The 13248-nt window shown below is 36.9% G+C and overlaps 2 protein-coding genes across 3 annotated transcripts in view; one reads left to right on the top strand and one right to left on the bottom strand.

Annotated features, from left to right (window-relative positions):
- The window catches only part of CPSF73-II (cleavage and polyadenylation specificity factor 73 kDa subunit-II), a 34169-nt gene extending 31642 nt beyond the window's left edge, over nt 1–2527 (top strand). Inside the window, exons 13-14 of one of the 2 annotated variants that reach the window (XR_005513857.3) lie at nt 1139–2130; nt 2217–2527. Coding sequence is in view for 1 of the 2 variants with exons in the window: in XM_008791053.6 (XP_008789275.4) it covers nt 1139–1684 (546 nt within the window). In the remaining variant the exon portion in view is untranslated. Of the gene's footprint in view, nt 1–1138 lie in introns of both variants that reach the window. The other variant, XM_008791053.6, reaches the window with a different exon arrangement.
- A 6422-nt stretch (nt 2528–8949) lies between these two features.
- LOC120103726 (Pentatricopeptide repeat (PPR) superfamily protein) lies at nt 8950–12778 on the bottom strand. Its single transcript, XM_039121818.3, has 3 exons — nt 10705–12778; nt 10321–10473; nt 8950–9296 (listed from the first exon to the last, which is right to left on the bottom strand). The coding sequence occupies exon 1, from the start codon at nt 12772–12774 to the stop codon at nt 10963–10965; it is 1812 nt and encodes a 603-aa protein (XP_038977746.3). The 5' UTR covers nt 12775–12778; the 3' UTR covers nt 8950–9296; nt 10321–10473; nt 10705–10962.
- Nucleotides 12779–13248: the final 470 nt, after the last annotated feature.

Here is a 13248-nt window from a genome sequence, read left to right as displayed (position 1 = left end):
TATACTATTGGGCTTTGTGCTCATGTCTAAAATTTTATACAGGTCAGATGTGGATTAGGTCATGGTTGATCCAAACCTAAGTAAACAGCCTTACCCAATCTGATCTAGTAACTTGATGGAGTAGAGAGAAAACAAGCAATTCAACCCAAGTAAGGAACAAATACTTGATCGAAATACCAGATCTGATCAGGCAGTCAGTTATATGCTTGAGATAAATTTATAGGTTTATGACACACATCATGCTAAATTTTCAAGTGGTTAAGAAGAACGCCAGCCAACAAGGTTAAATTAGATGTTTAAAACAATAAAATAAAATAAGTCTCGATAATAAGTTGTTTATAAGAATTCTAATCAACAGCATAACAAGCAAATATTTTGATTTCCCGCCATATGTTCTTGAGTACTCCTAAACCTTTTGGATTTGCTATGGAGAACTTCAAACATTTTGATTTTCTGACAGACTTCTTTAAATCCTACATGATTGCCTAACTGAGCCTTCTGTTTCCCTTAATGTCATTCGCTGGGTAAACAAAAGGCAGACTGTCAGTTCATGACTGGTTATTCTTGTGTTTAAAGCTTACCTTTGATCATATAAAAAAAACTGTATTTTCCCCCCTATCAAACAAAATGTGTAAAGGGTCCATATTCCAGACTTCGAATTTCACACACACCTCCCCCCCCCCCCCCCCCCCCCCCCCCCAACACACACACAGAAAATAAATAAATAAATAAAACCCACATACTTGTATAATAACTGCAAGAAGAAGAAAATGTATTTTTCCCTCTGTTTAAATATTTATAGCTTCCAGATCTCATTTTTCTTTTCATATATTTTCTCTTTTTGTTATTTATCTCTGTTGAGTTAATCTCCTAGTGAAAGCTTTATTAGGATAATGCAAACAAAGTATTATTTTAGGGTTTGAAGAGCTACCATTTTGATTTTTTATTTTTTCCTGGGCAGTTCTTGTGAAAGACAATTCGGTTCAACTTAGAAAGCTTTAGCATGTATCAACCATTTCTACTGAGAGGACCTATTCGTAATTTATTTGGTTTAATTCCAAAAATTTAGTTACTTAGCCCTTTATTTTCTCCTTATATTCTCTTCAATGCACTCATATTAATTTTCTGTACACACCAGATCCACCAGCTGTCTTTTAGTCCCCATACGGATGCCAAAGGGATAATGGATCTTGTTGAATTTCTTTCCCCAAAACATGTTATACTAGTGCATGGGGAGAAGCCTAAAATGGCCACACTAAAGGGAAGAATTCAATCTGAATTGGGAATTCAGTGTTATGATCCAGCAAACAACGAGACAGTGCTTATTCCTACAACCCAGAATGTCAAAATTAATGCCACTAAGATGTTTATGCGAAGCTGTTCTCATGCTGACTTCCATAGTGTAAAGAACAGCCTACCTTGCCTCTCCTATTCTAGTTTCGGAGACAGTGAAGCCTCAAATTTGGTGAGAAATGAAAAGGTTGTTGAAGGCATCCTAGTGATGGAGAAAACCAAAACTGCAAAGATTGTCTGTGAAGACGAGTTTCTGCAGACATTGCATGTGGAGGAACACAAAGTTCAGTTTGAATACTCTTGCCCTGCAGAAAAGTGCAGGGAACAAGTATCCTGTCAATCAAACAGCGGACCGCCACCATCTGATGGGAATTTTTCAGAGACGTGCTAGACTACAGCGTTCAATAGCAAATGATACATTGAGTGAGCCACATTCTGCTTCACTTATTACTGGCTAAAAGTAGAAACCGTGTCAATTGCAAACATACCAGCTATGCTTCTGACTCTCTCGAGCTAGATTATGTTCTTGTTCTAATGAATATTTTCTTACATGACCAGAAAGGGGGAAAAACAGTCCAGGTAGATTAGCAATATATCTCTTCTGTACTTGGGCACCACTCACTAGTTGATGAAAAGCTGGTCAGATATCTCAATCATGAGACATGGATATGAGTGTTTCGAGTCGACTCACTTGGCACATAAGCTGCATAGAAATGATTGGTCTCTGCAGTGAAACCTTTTATATCAACCAAGCCATGTTACACAGATACTAGTTGTTACGAAAAGGTGGAATGATTTATGACTGGAGCTTTTATTAAGCCGAGGGAGCCAATTGAGGTAAATTTCTGTTTTGCCTTTGATGAATTTAATATCACTTTTAGTTCTGTTGGAATGGCCATCAAGTGACAATGTGGAGGTTCCAGATTTTGTTCACCTTGTGGAGTGTGAATTCTGTGGATGGAAGTATATGACACCCTCTCTCTCTCTCTCTCTCTCTTGGTGGTGGGTTGGTGTTGTTGGTGTGGTTGGAGGAAAACACCTGTTTTGTACCATGGCAAGTGTGGGCAAACTATATATTCATGTTGAAATAGGAGACACATGGACTCGGTTGATATATGTATACATTTGATTATGATTAGCCCTCATTTGAATGGTTTAGCTGAATGATGGGCTGATTCTAACTATTTTATTCCACTGATGTATAAAGATATTCTGGGCGCAGCAATTCTCCCAATAGTTTCTTTAGTTTCTTTCTTTTCAATATATATATATTCCCCAAAGTTAAAAACCAGAAGGAGAATTGGTTTGCAAGAGGGGGGGGGGGGATCCAGCCAGCCGTATTTATCGCCCCCTTGTGCTAATGGTGCTAATGTCTTAATTCCTTATGCCATGGTTTTTAACAAATCTATTGTGCAGCATGTCAGCTCCCCCATTTTCTGAAATGAAGCTGCAGGCTATTGACTCAATGTCTTAGAATGAGCCTAGCTTCATGCATACTTGCATACTTGAAGCAAAAGTTGACGACGTTGTGTTTGATCTACACGTAAAAATTTGTAGAGATGAGCATGTCGTATATTTTGAATTTGGAACTAGAATGATAGGAAGCAAAGTTGGACTCAGAGCCCAAAGGGTGGCAATTTATGACTCGAGGTATGTTGATTTGAGTTTGAGTTGATATAAATGAGTTTGGAGTGTACGAAGGTAACTATTTGTTAAATATATGAAGTATAGGTGTAGAATTCTGACCTATCTTACCTAGTTCAACCTGTTTAAGAATTGGGTAAAGTCAACAAAGTTATAGGCTGACCTGTCTAAATCTTCTAAGACTTGTTTAACCTGTAATCTCAGGCTCGACCCAATCCAATTTGTTTGTTAATTAGATTGTTTATATATGGTCGCATTATAAGTTTGATAAACAAGCTAGGCTCAAGTTTGGATTTCGTCTGTTAAATAAATAGGTTAGCTTTGGGCTAACGGCCTTTCCTAATGCCTATGCCCCAATCCAGCTTGAATCCAATCTGACCTTAATGACTGCCGCCTCTACTATTAAGAATGATATGTTATTAAATTTATTGCTATGACTTATCTCAGCCTGCAAAAGTATAATTATTGTGACGGTCATTGTTATAACCGTTACTAAATTCATTGCAAAATAACCTGCTATGATGATGATGGCATTCGTTGCTATAGCCGTTACTAAATTCATTGCTATCACCTGCCATGATATGATTATGGCATTCATTACTATAACTGGAACTGCTGCTATAAATTGGAGTACAACAAAGGTGGTGGAACTCAGCAATTCTTTAGTTGGATAAGTGGATTGAAGTTAAAACAATACAAGATGGAGCGGCTTGGTTTGAAGTAAGTAAGGTTTGAACTTTTGCAGTGGTGAGTTATTTGTTGATGTTTTTACTGTTAAGTTTTACCTTTCTCATATTCATCAAGTTGCTACAAGTGTGCTGATTAAATTTATATAGCTTTCTTTTTGTTTTCACATATGCTTTTATTTTCAGGAACAAAATAAACCATGTATATTCCAGATTTTCTCTTAATATCCTACTTTAAGACATGAGTTAAAATAACATACCGTTAAACTGTTATGATTACAATAATTTTACAGTCCTCATGCCATGCTATGTATCTATAAGGAGTTGTCTGAAGATCATCTGTATTTCCCTTTTATCTGGTTTCAACAACCACTGAACAGCAACTGTTATTTGATCTTTTCACTATTTTTATGATGAGCCATAATTTTCTATGCAAATATTTATATTAGTACACGAAAGTTTTACTCAAAAAATAGTTTCTTGAATAGGTTATACGATGATGTTATTCGAATATGGCAAATTAGGTGAAACGTTAGACTTGGATTTGCAACTCACACCTTATACTGCATATTTGAACCTCAGGAGAGTGTTTCCCTGAGGGTGGGACATGGGTAGTAGTACTTTGCATTTTTAAAGAAATAATCGAATGATCTCTCAGCATTACTCTCAAAGAGGAAAAAGAAAGTATTGTATTAATATTTTATTTTCCAAGATTCTTGCATAACCTATGGCCCGTATAAAACTATTCTCAGATATTCTCTTGGACTAATGATTTTTCAAATTATTCTCCCTAAGCAAACAAATTCAAAACTGCTCAATTAGTCTTGAATAATACATGGATTTTATAATATAATCAGAAGTTGTTAATCACTAATTTAATAGAAATGTTTTTTTGTGTTATAAAGTAAGAAATCATATATTGTTGTTGATGTTTTTTTCCTAACGCCTATTATTTATGTCCCTCCTAAACTTATTTTAAAGTAAATAAGTATATTTCAAAAAAAGATTTTTATTTTGTTACTAACTTTTGGTTGTTTGATTTTTTTTTCAACTTTTTGACAAATTTGTTAAATTTTTTTTTCCTGACTTCCAAATCTAATTACAATGTTCCTAAACACCAAACTTGTGACCATGGTGTCTACTTTCTACTACTCATCCCTTGTACTATTTTCTAATTTAACAATTATAAATAGTTAATAATGATAACCTTCATTTTGAAAAAAACAAAGAATCTAATTATACTCTAAAAAGTTCTATCCCTGTTTTATATATTAGGTTCCAAGTTTTAAGTTTTCAGAGGGTGCCTTCGACATACAAATAATAATAAGAATAAGAAGATTTCTTTAATTTTATTTTCTTTTAAACATTTATATTTTATCAAATAATTAATCTGTATTTGATGATAGACAATCAAAGGCAACCATTTCAAGTAGAGTTATTCTTTTGTAAGAAGCAAGACTCGCCGTACCGGCACTGGATCCCGTACCGGTGCTACACTAGTATAGTGTCGGTACGGTATGAAATTTTTTTTTTGCGTACTAAAGGTCGGTACGCCATCCATACCAATACCGGTATCAAACCAGTACGGTACGCCCAGTACCGTTCGATACGGTACGGCATACCATGGTAAGAAGTCTAATTAACCAAAAATTTTATAAAATTATGGAAATAAGTGATCTGTGGTAAGACCTTAGGTTGCTAATCTAAAAATTAATCATGGTTTCGTAATATCTTAAGAAGAGTATCAACTCAAACAAAGTTTCTGATCACCAAGTTTTGGAATGGTATGTCCTTAAACATATTCTCTCTACGACTAAATAATGGTTTTATCTGTAAGAAGGTTTCTTAACCAAGTTAACGATGTTTGTTGAGGAGCTGATAAAAATAAAAAGTTGGTATTGATTTTGAACGAAAAAGAGAAAAATAATAAGCAGCTAGGTTTACGAGCTTTTGCTTGGTTAGTGCAAAGTCATTTGTTGAGAAATGTTGGCCACCTTTTCCACCGGCTCTCAAGGATAACTTCAGAGTTCTCATGAAGGTTATGCCATGCTCGATAACAATTATCTATTTTTTCATTAAATCCCCGTAAAGTTAGGCTATGTGGGAATCATCAATAATTTCTTTTTTGCAATCACAAACATAACTATAAATCTACCTTGCGAAAGCCTCCAAGTCTAGCATGCTTTGCCTTGTGGAAACATAGGCTTTCCACTATATCTTCTAAGACATAAGATATCTAATTTTCTACCTTTTTTGTTGTTTTGGTGTTGTTTTTATCTCTCATTTCTCAATAGCTTTCATTACGAGTAGATATCCTCATGATTAACTTCTAAAAATATTTTATGCAGCATTTCATCTTAATAAAGTAGAGAAGAATTGTCCATCTTCAGATGGAGTTCTTAGTTTTCTCCTAATCGCTTTAGCCTCTCCATTGTTCATTCATTCGAAAAATGAAGGTTCCAAGAGATAAGAGGTTTGTATTTTGCATAAGTGAACCTCTCATGTATAATCTACACTAACATGTCCATTTAAATTGACTATGCTGAAGAGACCAATTACAAGATATTGTGCAAGGTAATGATCTCCCTTCGCACTAGTTAAGATGAGAGCTAAGATCGCACAGTGAGCTTGGACAACCATCACCAAGACCAAGCACTACAGGCAACTTCTATCTAGCAAAAGAGGAGATATTTTATTTGCGAAGAAAAACTCCACTGTACCAATGAAGCAAAACCTTTAAGCCTTGCATGTTAGATTATGAATAGAGCAAATCCTACCAAGGAATTCTGAAACCAAGCTCCACTGCTGGAAGTCAAGGAGATGCAACGGTTTCTTTTCATCTTCTAATATTTGAATGTCAAAAGGCTTTAGTGGCCAGTGTGTGTGTGCATATATATATACATATATACATATATACGTATATGTAGCTAGAATCCTTGTATAATTGGATTTTGAAGAAAAGTGTTGTTTATCTATCACACTGAATTATCTATACTGCATATAAAAATAGCGTTCCATATTTTGTATTCTTTGACAGATTCTATCTATTAAATTTCATGACCAATATACTCATCATCGAGTAAATTACACTTAGATTCGATAATATTTATATTTCTTACATGTGTAGTTCAAAAACCATAATTAGTTTTGAATTATTTATCTTCGCTTAAGAGTATTTATCAATCAGAGGCTTAAGTTAATTAAAGTCTTTCACCCCCACCCCCCCAAAAAACAAAGAGAAAAATTTAGCTGAATGTCTCAACTTCCTTTACCGCAACTCTCGAGGATCTTTAAAAATCTCTTGATCGACCAAATTGTATGCTCCCTCGCACTTGCTCTCTCCTTCTCACCTTCTCCAAAGGAAACCATGCTCGAGAAAACAATGCTCGATATGCTCTTTCTCTCTCTCTAACTCCTATAATAATAACAAAAAACTACCCAACCCTGCCCGCTTTCTCTCTCTCCCCTCTCTCCTCCTCCCCCTCCCACCCCTTGTCTTGTGTATTTAGTTTATTTATTTTTATTTGCAATAATTCAAGAGCTTGAAATATTATTCTTATTTTGTTTATTATTTTTTTTGAAGACATGTATTTCGCATGCCTGAATTTTTTTATTTATTAATCTTATATTTTTAGATTTATTTTTATTTTATATCTATTTATGTTTAACATAATTAAGTAACTTCAATTATATTTTTATTTTTATTAGTTCTTGCCAAACATGCAATGCAGGTGTACAGATGCTATGCTCGGCCATTTTTCCTGCAGATATAGATAATTATTTTCATGTTCCTCAATGGTGATACGAAGTTTGAATTTCTTGCTTTCTCATCTACTCAATTATGGGAGAATTCTGCATGGATGTTTGATTCAAATGGAAGATTAACTGCAGCAGGTATCAGAAAGTAGATGCGTGATGATTTCCAAATGAAATGTGGCTAAACATGCTGCTAGGCTGGGCCAATCTTTCAGTTCCTTCACATAGACTTTTAACTGTGCACAAGCATGCAGTTGATGACATTTCCTGATGTAAAAAATGGAATATATATACATGTGTGTGTGTGTATCTTCTCTGATGGCATTGGGAAAGTAACTATTTTGGAATTTCTAGTTGCTGATTCTTACTGTTTTTTTATGCACCAAAAAATTATCCTTTCACAGTGAAATGGTCTGTGGTTGTATCAAGTTAAAGAAATAATTACAACTATATTGCACTCAGAAATAGATGATACTAGATGGTAAATATGCACTCTCATCCATGATGATAGCATCAAGGAAGCAAGGAACCTTCGCACAAATGAGTTGTATAATTCTAAATGCTTTTCATAATTGGAACTTGTGGGAACGAGGATTAAAATGCTGGAAGATTTTATTCATTTGAGAGATCCATCCAAATTCTTGCACTAACCATTGACATATTTGTGTTAAAATTCAAAGAGATGTATAGTGGTATGTTACCAGCATATGAAAGTGTTGATTGATGAGAAGAGGACAGAAATAAATGTTAAATTTAATTGAGACATGCTGGGAGAATAGCAAGCAAAAATATTTATAAAAAAAGTAGCTTCACAACAAAGATAAGATCCTGAAGTTAGAAGGCAGGGATGCCTGTAGCCTAGAAAAGAGGGTCAAATTTTTCTTCTTGTTAACTGAGGATACTCTAATATGCTATCAAAATTTTGATGTTGGATAGTAATCAAAGAATTTGGCATTTGTTCTAGTTCAACCTTACAGTTTCAGGTTTGTTCATTAATGTATTATTGCCATGATAGACATGCAATATACATGGCTAGAAAGAGAGAGATTCTGTATTCAAAAGAAACAAGTTTGTTTGTGCATACCTAATGATTCTTATTGCAAAATGATTGCAGGTAGAGGGAAAAGGCATCGCATATAAGAGGAGAGAAAGGAGATGCAATGCGCAATAAATGTTGGAAGGCAGCATAAATTGTTGTTTAGAATCTGCTCGAAGAAACAACCACCAGGAATTGATTATAAACAGTTGTCTGGTATATAGATAGCTTGTAAATTTCTCATGTCAACAATAGAAAAGAAAAAAGAAAATCCTGCATTCTTGTATTCTATGTGATGATGGTTTTGTACAAGTATAAAACATAAAGAGTGATTTTGTTTGTTCACTAAATGGCATGTAGGTTAATGAAAAGAATATATATATATATATATATATTAGAGACCAGAACAAGTCCAAACATATTGACTGAACCATCCCATCCATGTGATGGAAAAAGGTAGCAACATGCTAGTAATATGGTCTGATGACTGATGAAGTTTAATTTGGATAATGTAGGCAGGCGGCAATCATGATCTCAATTTTAGCATATTTGAAATGAACAGTACTTATATTCAGAAATAAAATAAAAGCACCAAGTGCCATTCTTGACAATACAACACACGGATCTCCAACTTCAAAGAATCATCTTACTAAAGTTCATTTAATCCACAGAGAAAAAGCACCAATTCTAAAACCTGAAGTAAATGTAGAGGAGAAAAAAAAAGTAAATCAAACATTTCATACAGAAACAACCTAGATTTTCCACATGATCATGAGCAAATGACCAACTTTAGATGTAGTTCATAGTTTACCATTTTCATATTTGGGGAAGACATGGAAGACATGCCATTCACTTCATTTCCATCTTCATGTAGGCAATGACTGCAGAAAGAAATATTTACAGTATATAAGACTAAGAACACCAAGCAAGTTCCAGATTTGAGTGAAATACAAAAAATATGCAAGAAACAATCAGATAATGATCACTGGGGATGCCAATAATTTCCTGGTGAAAATATCTGGTTTCGACAGTGAAAATACCTATAGTTGTATAAAACAGAGTCCAGATGATTTCAATCTAGAAAATTTCAAACTAAGATATCAAAAAAACACCATAAATTTCTAAATCTAATAAAGTTCAAAATGTTTTATCACAATTTCAGTGAAATTAAATTTTCATATTTTATCTCAAATGAATTTAAGATTGATGATCAATCTTCGACTCAATAACCATGTATTTTTAAAATGACTCAGAGCAACCTATGCTTTAACAAAAAGTCATACACAACACAAAATATTGCACATATTAAATTTACAAAACCGACCAAGTGACATAAAACTTTGATTTCCATTCGTCAAACACTTTGCACATAAATAGATCCTCTAAAATGAGTGGATGGTTCCATCATCCCTAACTTTGATCTCTAAATTAGTGCACTTCATCAATGGTTCGTTTCACTGTATATTACATTTCAATATCTATCATATCTGATACAAAAGCATGCCCAAAATCCCAGAGGTGTAGTTGATAATTTGCTAACTCATTATTTCCTTAAAATAATGCTTTATCGTACTGGATCAAAATGATGAGTTTACATGGAAGAAGATATTTTTTTATGCACCAGCAAATGTTATCCTCTACATCTTTTTTGTGACAAAACAGGCAATATCTCCCAAAAGTTATTTCAGAGATGAACAAAAACGTGCAAACATGATGTTTACAGGTCAATGTTCCACATATTGCATGAGAATCTTGATAACTTAAAATTTAGAAAATTTCTCTCTCATAAAATGATGACACACTCTTTATACATGACATAGTGGTATTGAAAGGTCAAAAGTTAAGAGAACATAACCATAGTCATCCATGGAAAAAATTTCAAAATGTGCAGGGTGAATCCATTACCTTAACCTTGTGTTGCAAGTTGCAAGATTTATCCTATCAATTAGGTGTTAGCTTTATGGGAAGAGGTATGATCCACAGCTGAGGATATTTTCCGATTAGTGTCAACCCTCCCTACATTGCTTCCAAATTTCAAGCCAAAGTAAAGGAGGTGGTCTGCAAGGAAAAGACCAGTTAACAAGAAGAAAAATCTAAGTATAGGTACAAATTCTAAGCTCAGGTATTCTGAAAGAATGGTTAGTACACAATATTAGCCCAGATATTCTATAAAAAGGCAATATATGGATCAAAGGTGTTAATCAACTAATAATGATGGAGAAACAAATGCAGTCAGTCAACATATTGATAGAATTGTTCATTAAGCAATTAAAAGATAAAAGGACTTACATAGAATCATGGACGCAGAGCTTGGAACTAAATGAACGGAATGGTGAGGGAAGATCACAAGAAAATCTGCCAGATGGAAGTCTAGACTGTCCGGTCTCTTATATATGGACACGACAGAAATGATAAATTGCTGTCCAAAAGTTATAAAGAGACTCCAATTCATATGCAACTTCAAAAGCCTTGAAGAGGTAACAAATGAAAATCTTCTAGAGTAAAAACACCTTTAAGAAGGATGGTACCTAATATTCCATCATGTCTCTATTTACTTTGGTGGCTCCTAGGTTTTCTAACTAATTCGTTGATCAAGGATGTATAAACTGCAAAATCCGAAACCATTCCCTTTTCACCCCTTAACTCCTCATGATTCTCAACTTCTCCATGCTTGCAATGCCCCTCTAAAAGAATATTGTAAGTGACATCGTCTGGGACAACTCCTAGATTAAGCATGGCATTCAAGAGCATGTTAGCATTCTTCATCTGTCCAAGCTTGCAAAGCCCATTCATGATCACATTATATGTGATGACCCCTGGCTTATGACCCTTACTCTGCATCTCCTTGAGCAACTTAAAACCTGTCTTAACTTCCCCCTTCTTACAAAATGCATCAATTACCATAGTATATGTCGCCTCGTCGGGGACCATACCAGCCCTCACCATCTCATGTAGTGTCCTCTCTGCATCCACCACCCACCCTTCTCTACCCAACCCCGAAATAAGCGCTGTGTAGGTCACGTCATCTAACTCAACCCCTTCAGCCACCATTCTCCTTTTAACCTCAATTGCCAACTCCAGATGTCCCTCCTTGCAACACCCATCAATTAAAGTAGTGTAAGTCACTTTGTCAGGCTTCAGACCTCTTCCCCTCATTTCCTCCACAACCCGCTTTGCCTCCCTCAAATCCCCGGCCTTGCAGAGGCCATTCACAAGAGCATTAAAAGTAACCAAATCCGGTTGAGTACCTTTCCTGCACATCTCTCGATAAATCTCCAGCCCAGCCACAACCTTCCCGGCTTTACAGTGCCCATCAATCAGCGTGGTGAATGTAACGGCATTGGGAACCAACCCTCTAGAGCACATTTCATCGAACAACTGGTTGGCATCCTCCAATCTGCTGGCTTTACACAACCCCCCGATCAAAGCGCTGTAGGTAAAAACATCAGGATGGACCCCAGCTTCCATCATCCGTCTCTTCAAATCAAATCCGGCGTCCAAGTCGCCAACTTTACAGTACCCATTGATGAGAGTGTTGAAGCTGACGGCACTGGGCTCAGTTTTAAACCTCCGAATCTTATCAAAAACAGAAGAGGCCTCCCTGATCTTACCCTCCTTGCAGAGAGAGTGCATTAGCACGTTGAAAGTTTGCAGCTTGGGAGGGAATCCAGCGGCGAGGATCTCCGAGTAGAAGGCCCAGGCAGCGGCGGGGGAGTCGGACCTCATGAGCTGGTGGAGGAGGTGGGCGGAGGAGCGGAAGGGGAGGGGGAGGCGGTGCCGGAGGGCAAGGCGGAGGCAGTGGATGGCGTCGGAGACGAGGCCGGCGTCGGCGTACTCGAGGGCGAGGGTGTCGAGGAGGGAAGGGTGAGGGGGGCGGGGGGCGGCGGCCTGGAGGGCGGCGGAGAAGAGGGCGGGGGCAGAGTGGCGGCCGCGGCGTGCGACGAGGAGGCGGAGGAGGGGCCGGGCGAGGGAGGGGAGGCGGCGTCGGTGGAGGAAGTGGGCCATGGCGAGATAGGAGAGGGGGGTGTGGCGAAAGGTGGGGCGGGAGGAGAGCCAGTGGAAGAAGGAGAGGAGGGAGGAGGGGGGGAGGGAGAGGGGGTTAAGTGTGAGGAGGGAGACGAAGAGGGCGGGGGTGAGGGAGGGGAGGAGGGATTTGAGGGAGGAATCGAAGGGGGCCTTGTCGGCGTCGGCGATGGCGCGGGAGATGGTGATGAGGAGGGGGTCGGAGGGTGGGGGAGACGGAGGGGAGAACCATGGGGAAGGCGTGGAGGAAGAGGCGGAGAGAGGCTTCGAGTGGAAGCGAGGAAGGGAGAGCCGAGGTGGGAAGCGGGGGCGAGGCCTCCTTGCTCCACGGCGCATGGCTTTACCCGGGAGTTGGTTGATCTGATTTGATTTGATTAATAGCGTGCACTCGTGAAAAAAATAAAATTTCAGAATTAATTAAACATATAATAGAGAAATTTATTTAGATATCCAGTTTATTTTATTTTGCATCTTTCGAGCTTAAAAAAAATTTAAAATAAGTTTTAAAATTAAAATATTAAATAATCCAATATGATTCTGAATTCCATCTAGCATCCAATGATATTAAAATATTATCATAAAAAATAATTTTATCTTAATTGAAATGGCTTAGTTATAAAAAATACTTGCCAATAAGAAGACATTAGTAAATGAGGGATCCACATAGATATTGTGTTGCATTATGTGAGAAAAAAGATAAAACATAACAAAGTATATCGCAAATTTAGAAGGGCTAGCTTCAAAGGTAAACAAAAAAAAAAGAGTTGATATTTAAGAGATGGAGCGGACCACTTTAGTTGTTGGCAAAGA

Source organism: Phoenix dactylifera, chromosome 18 (assembly GCF_051530095.1).
Source record: "Phoenix dactylifera cultivar Ajwa chromosome 18, Ajwa_hap1_PhDact_Kaust_v1.1, whole genome shotgun sequence".
Lineage (NCBI taxonomy): Eukaryota > Viridiplantae > Streptophyta > Magnoliopsida > Arecales > Arecaceae > Phoenix > Phoenix dactylifera.
Note: the sequence above shows the minus strand (reverse complement) of the source record. Positions and strands in the feature narration are given on the sequence as shown.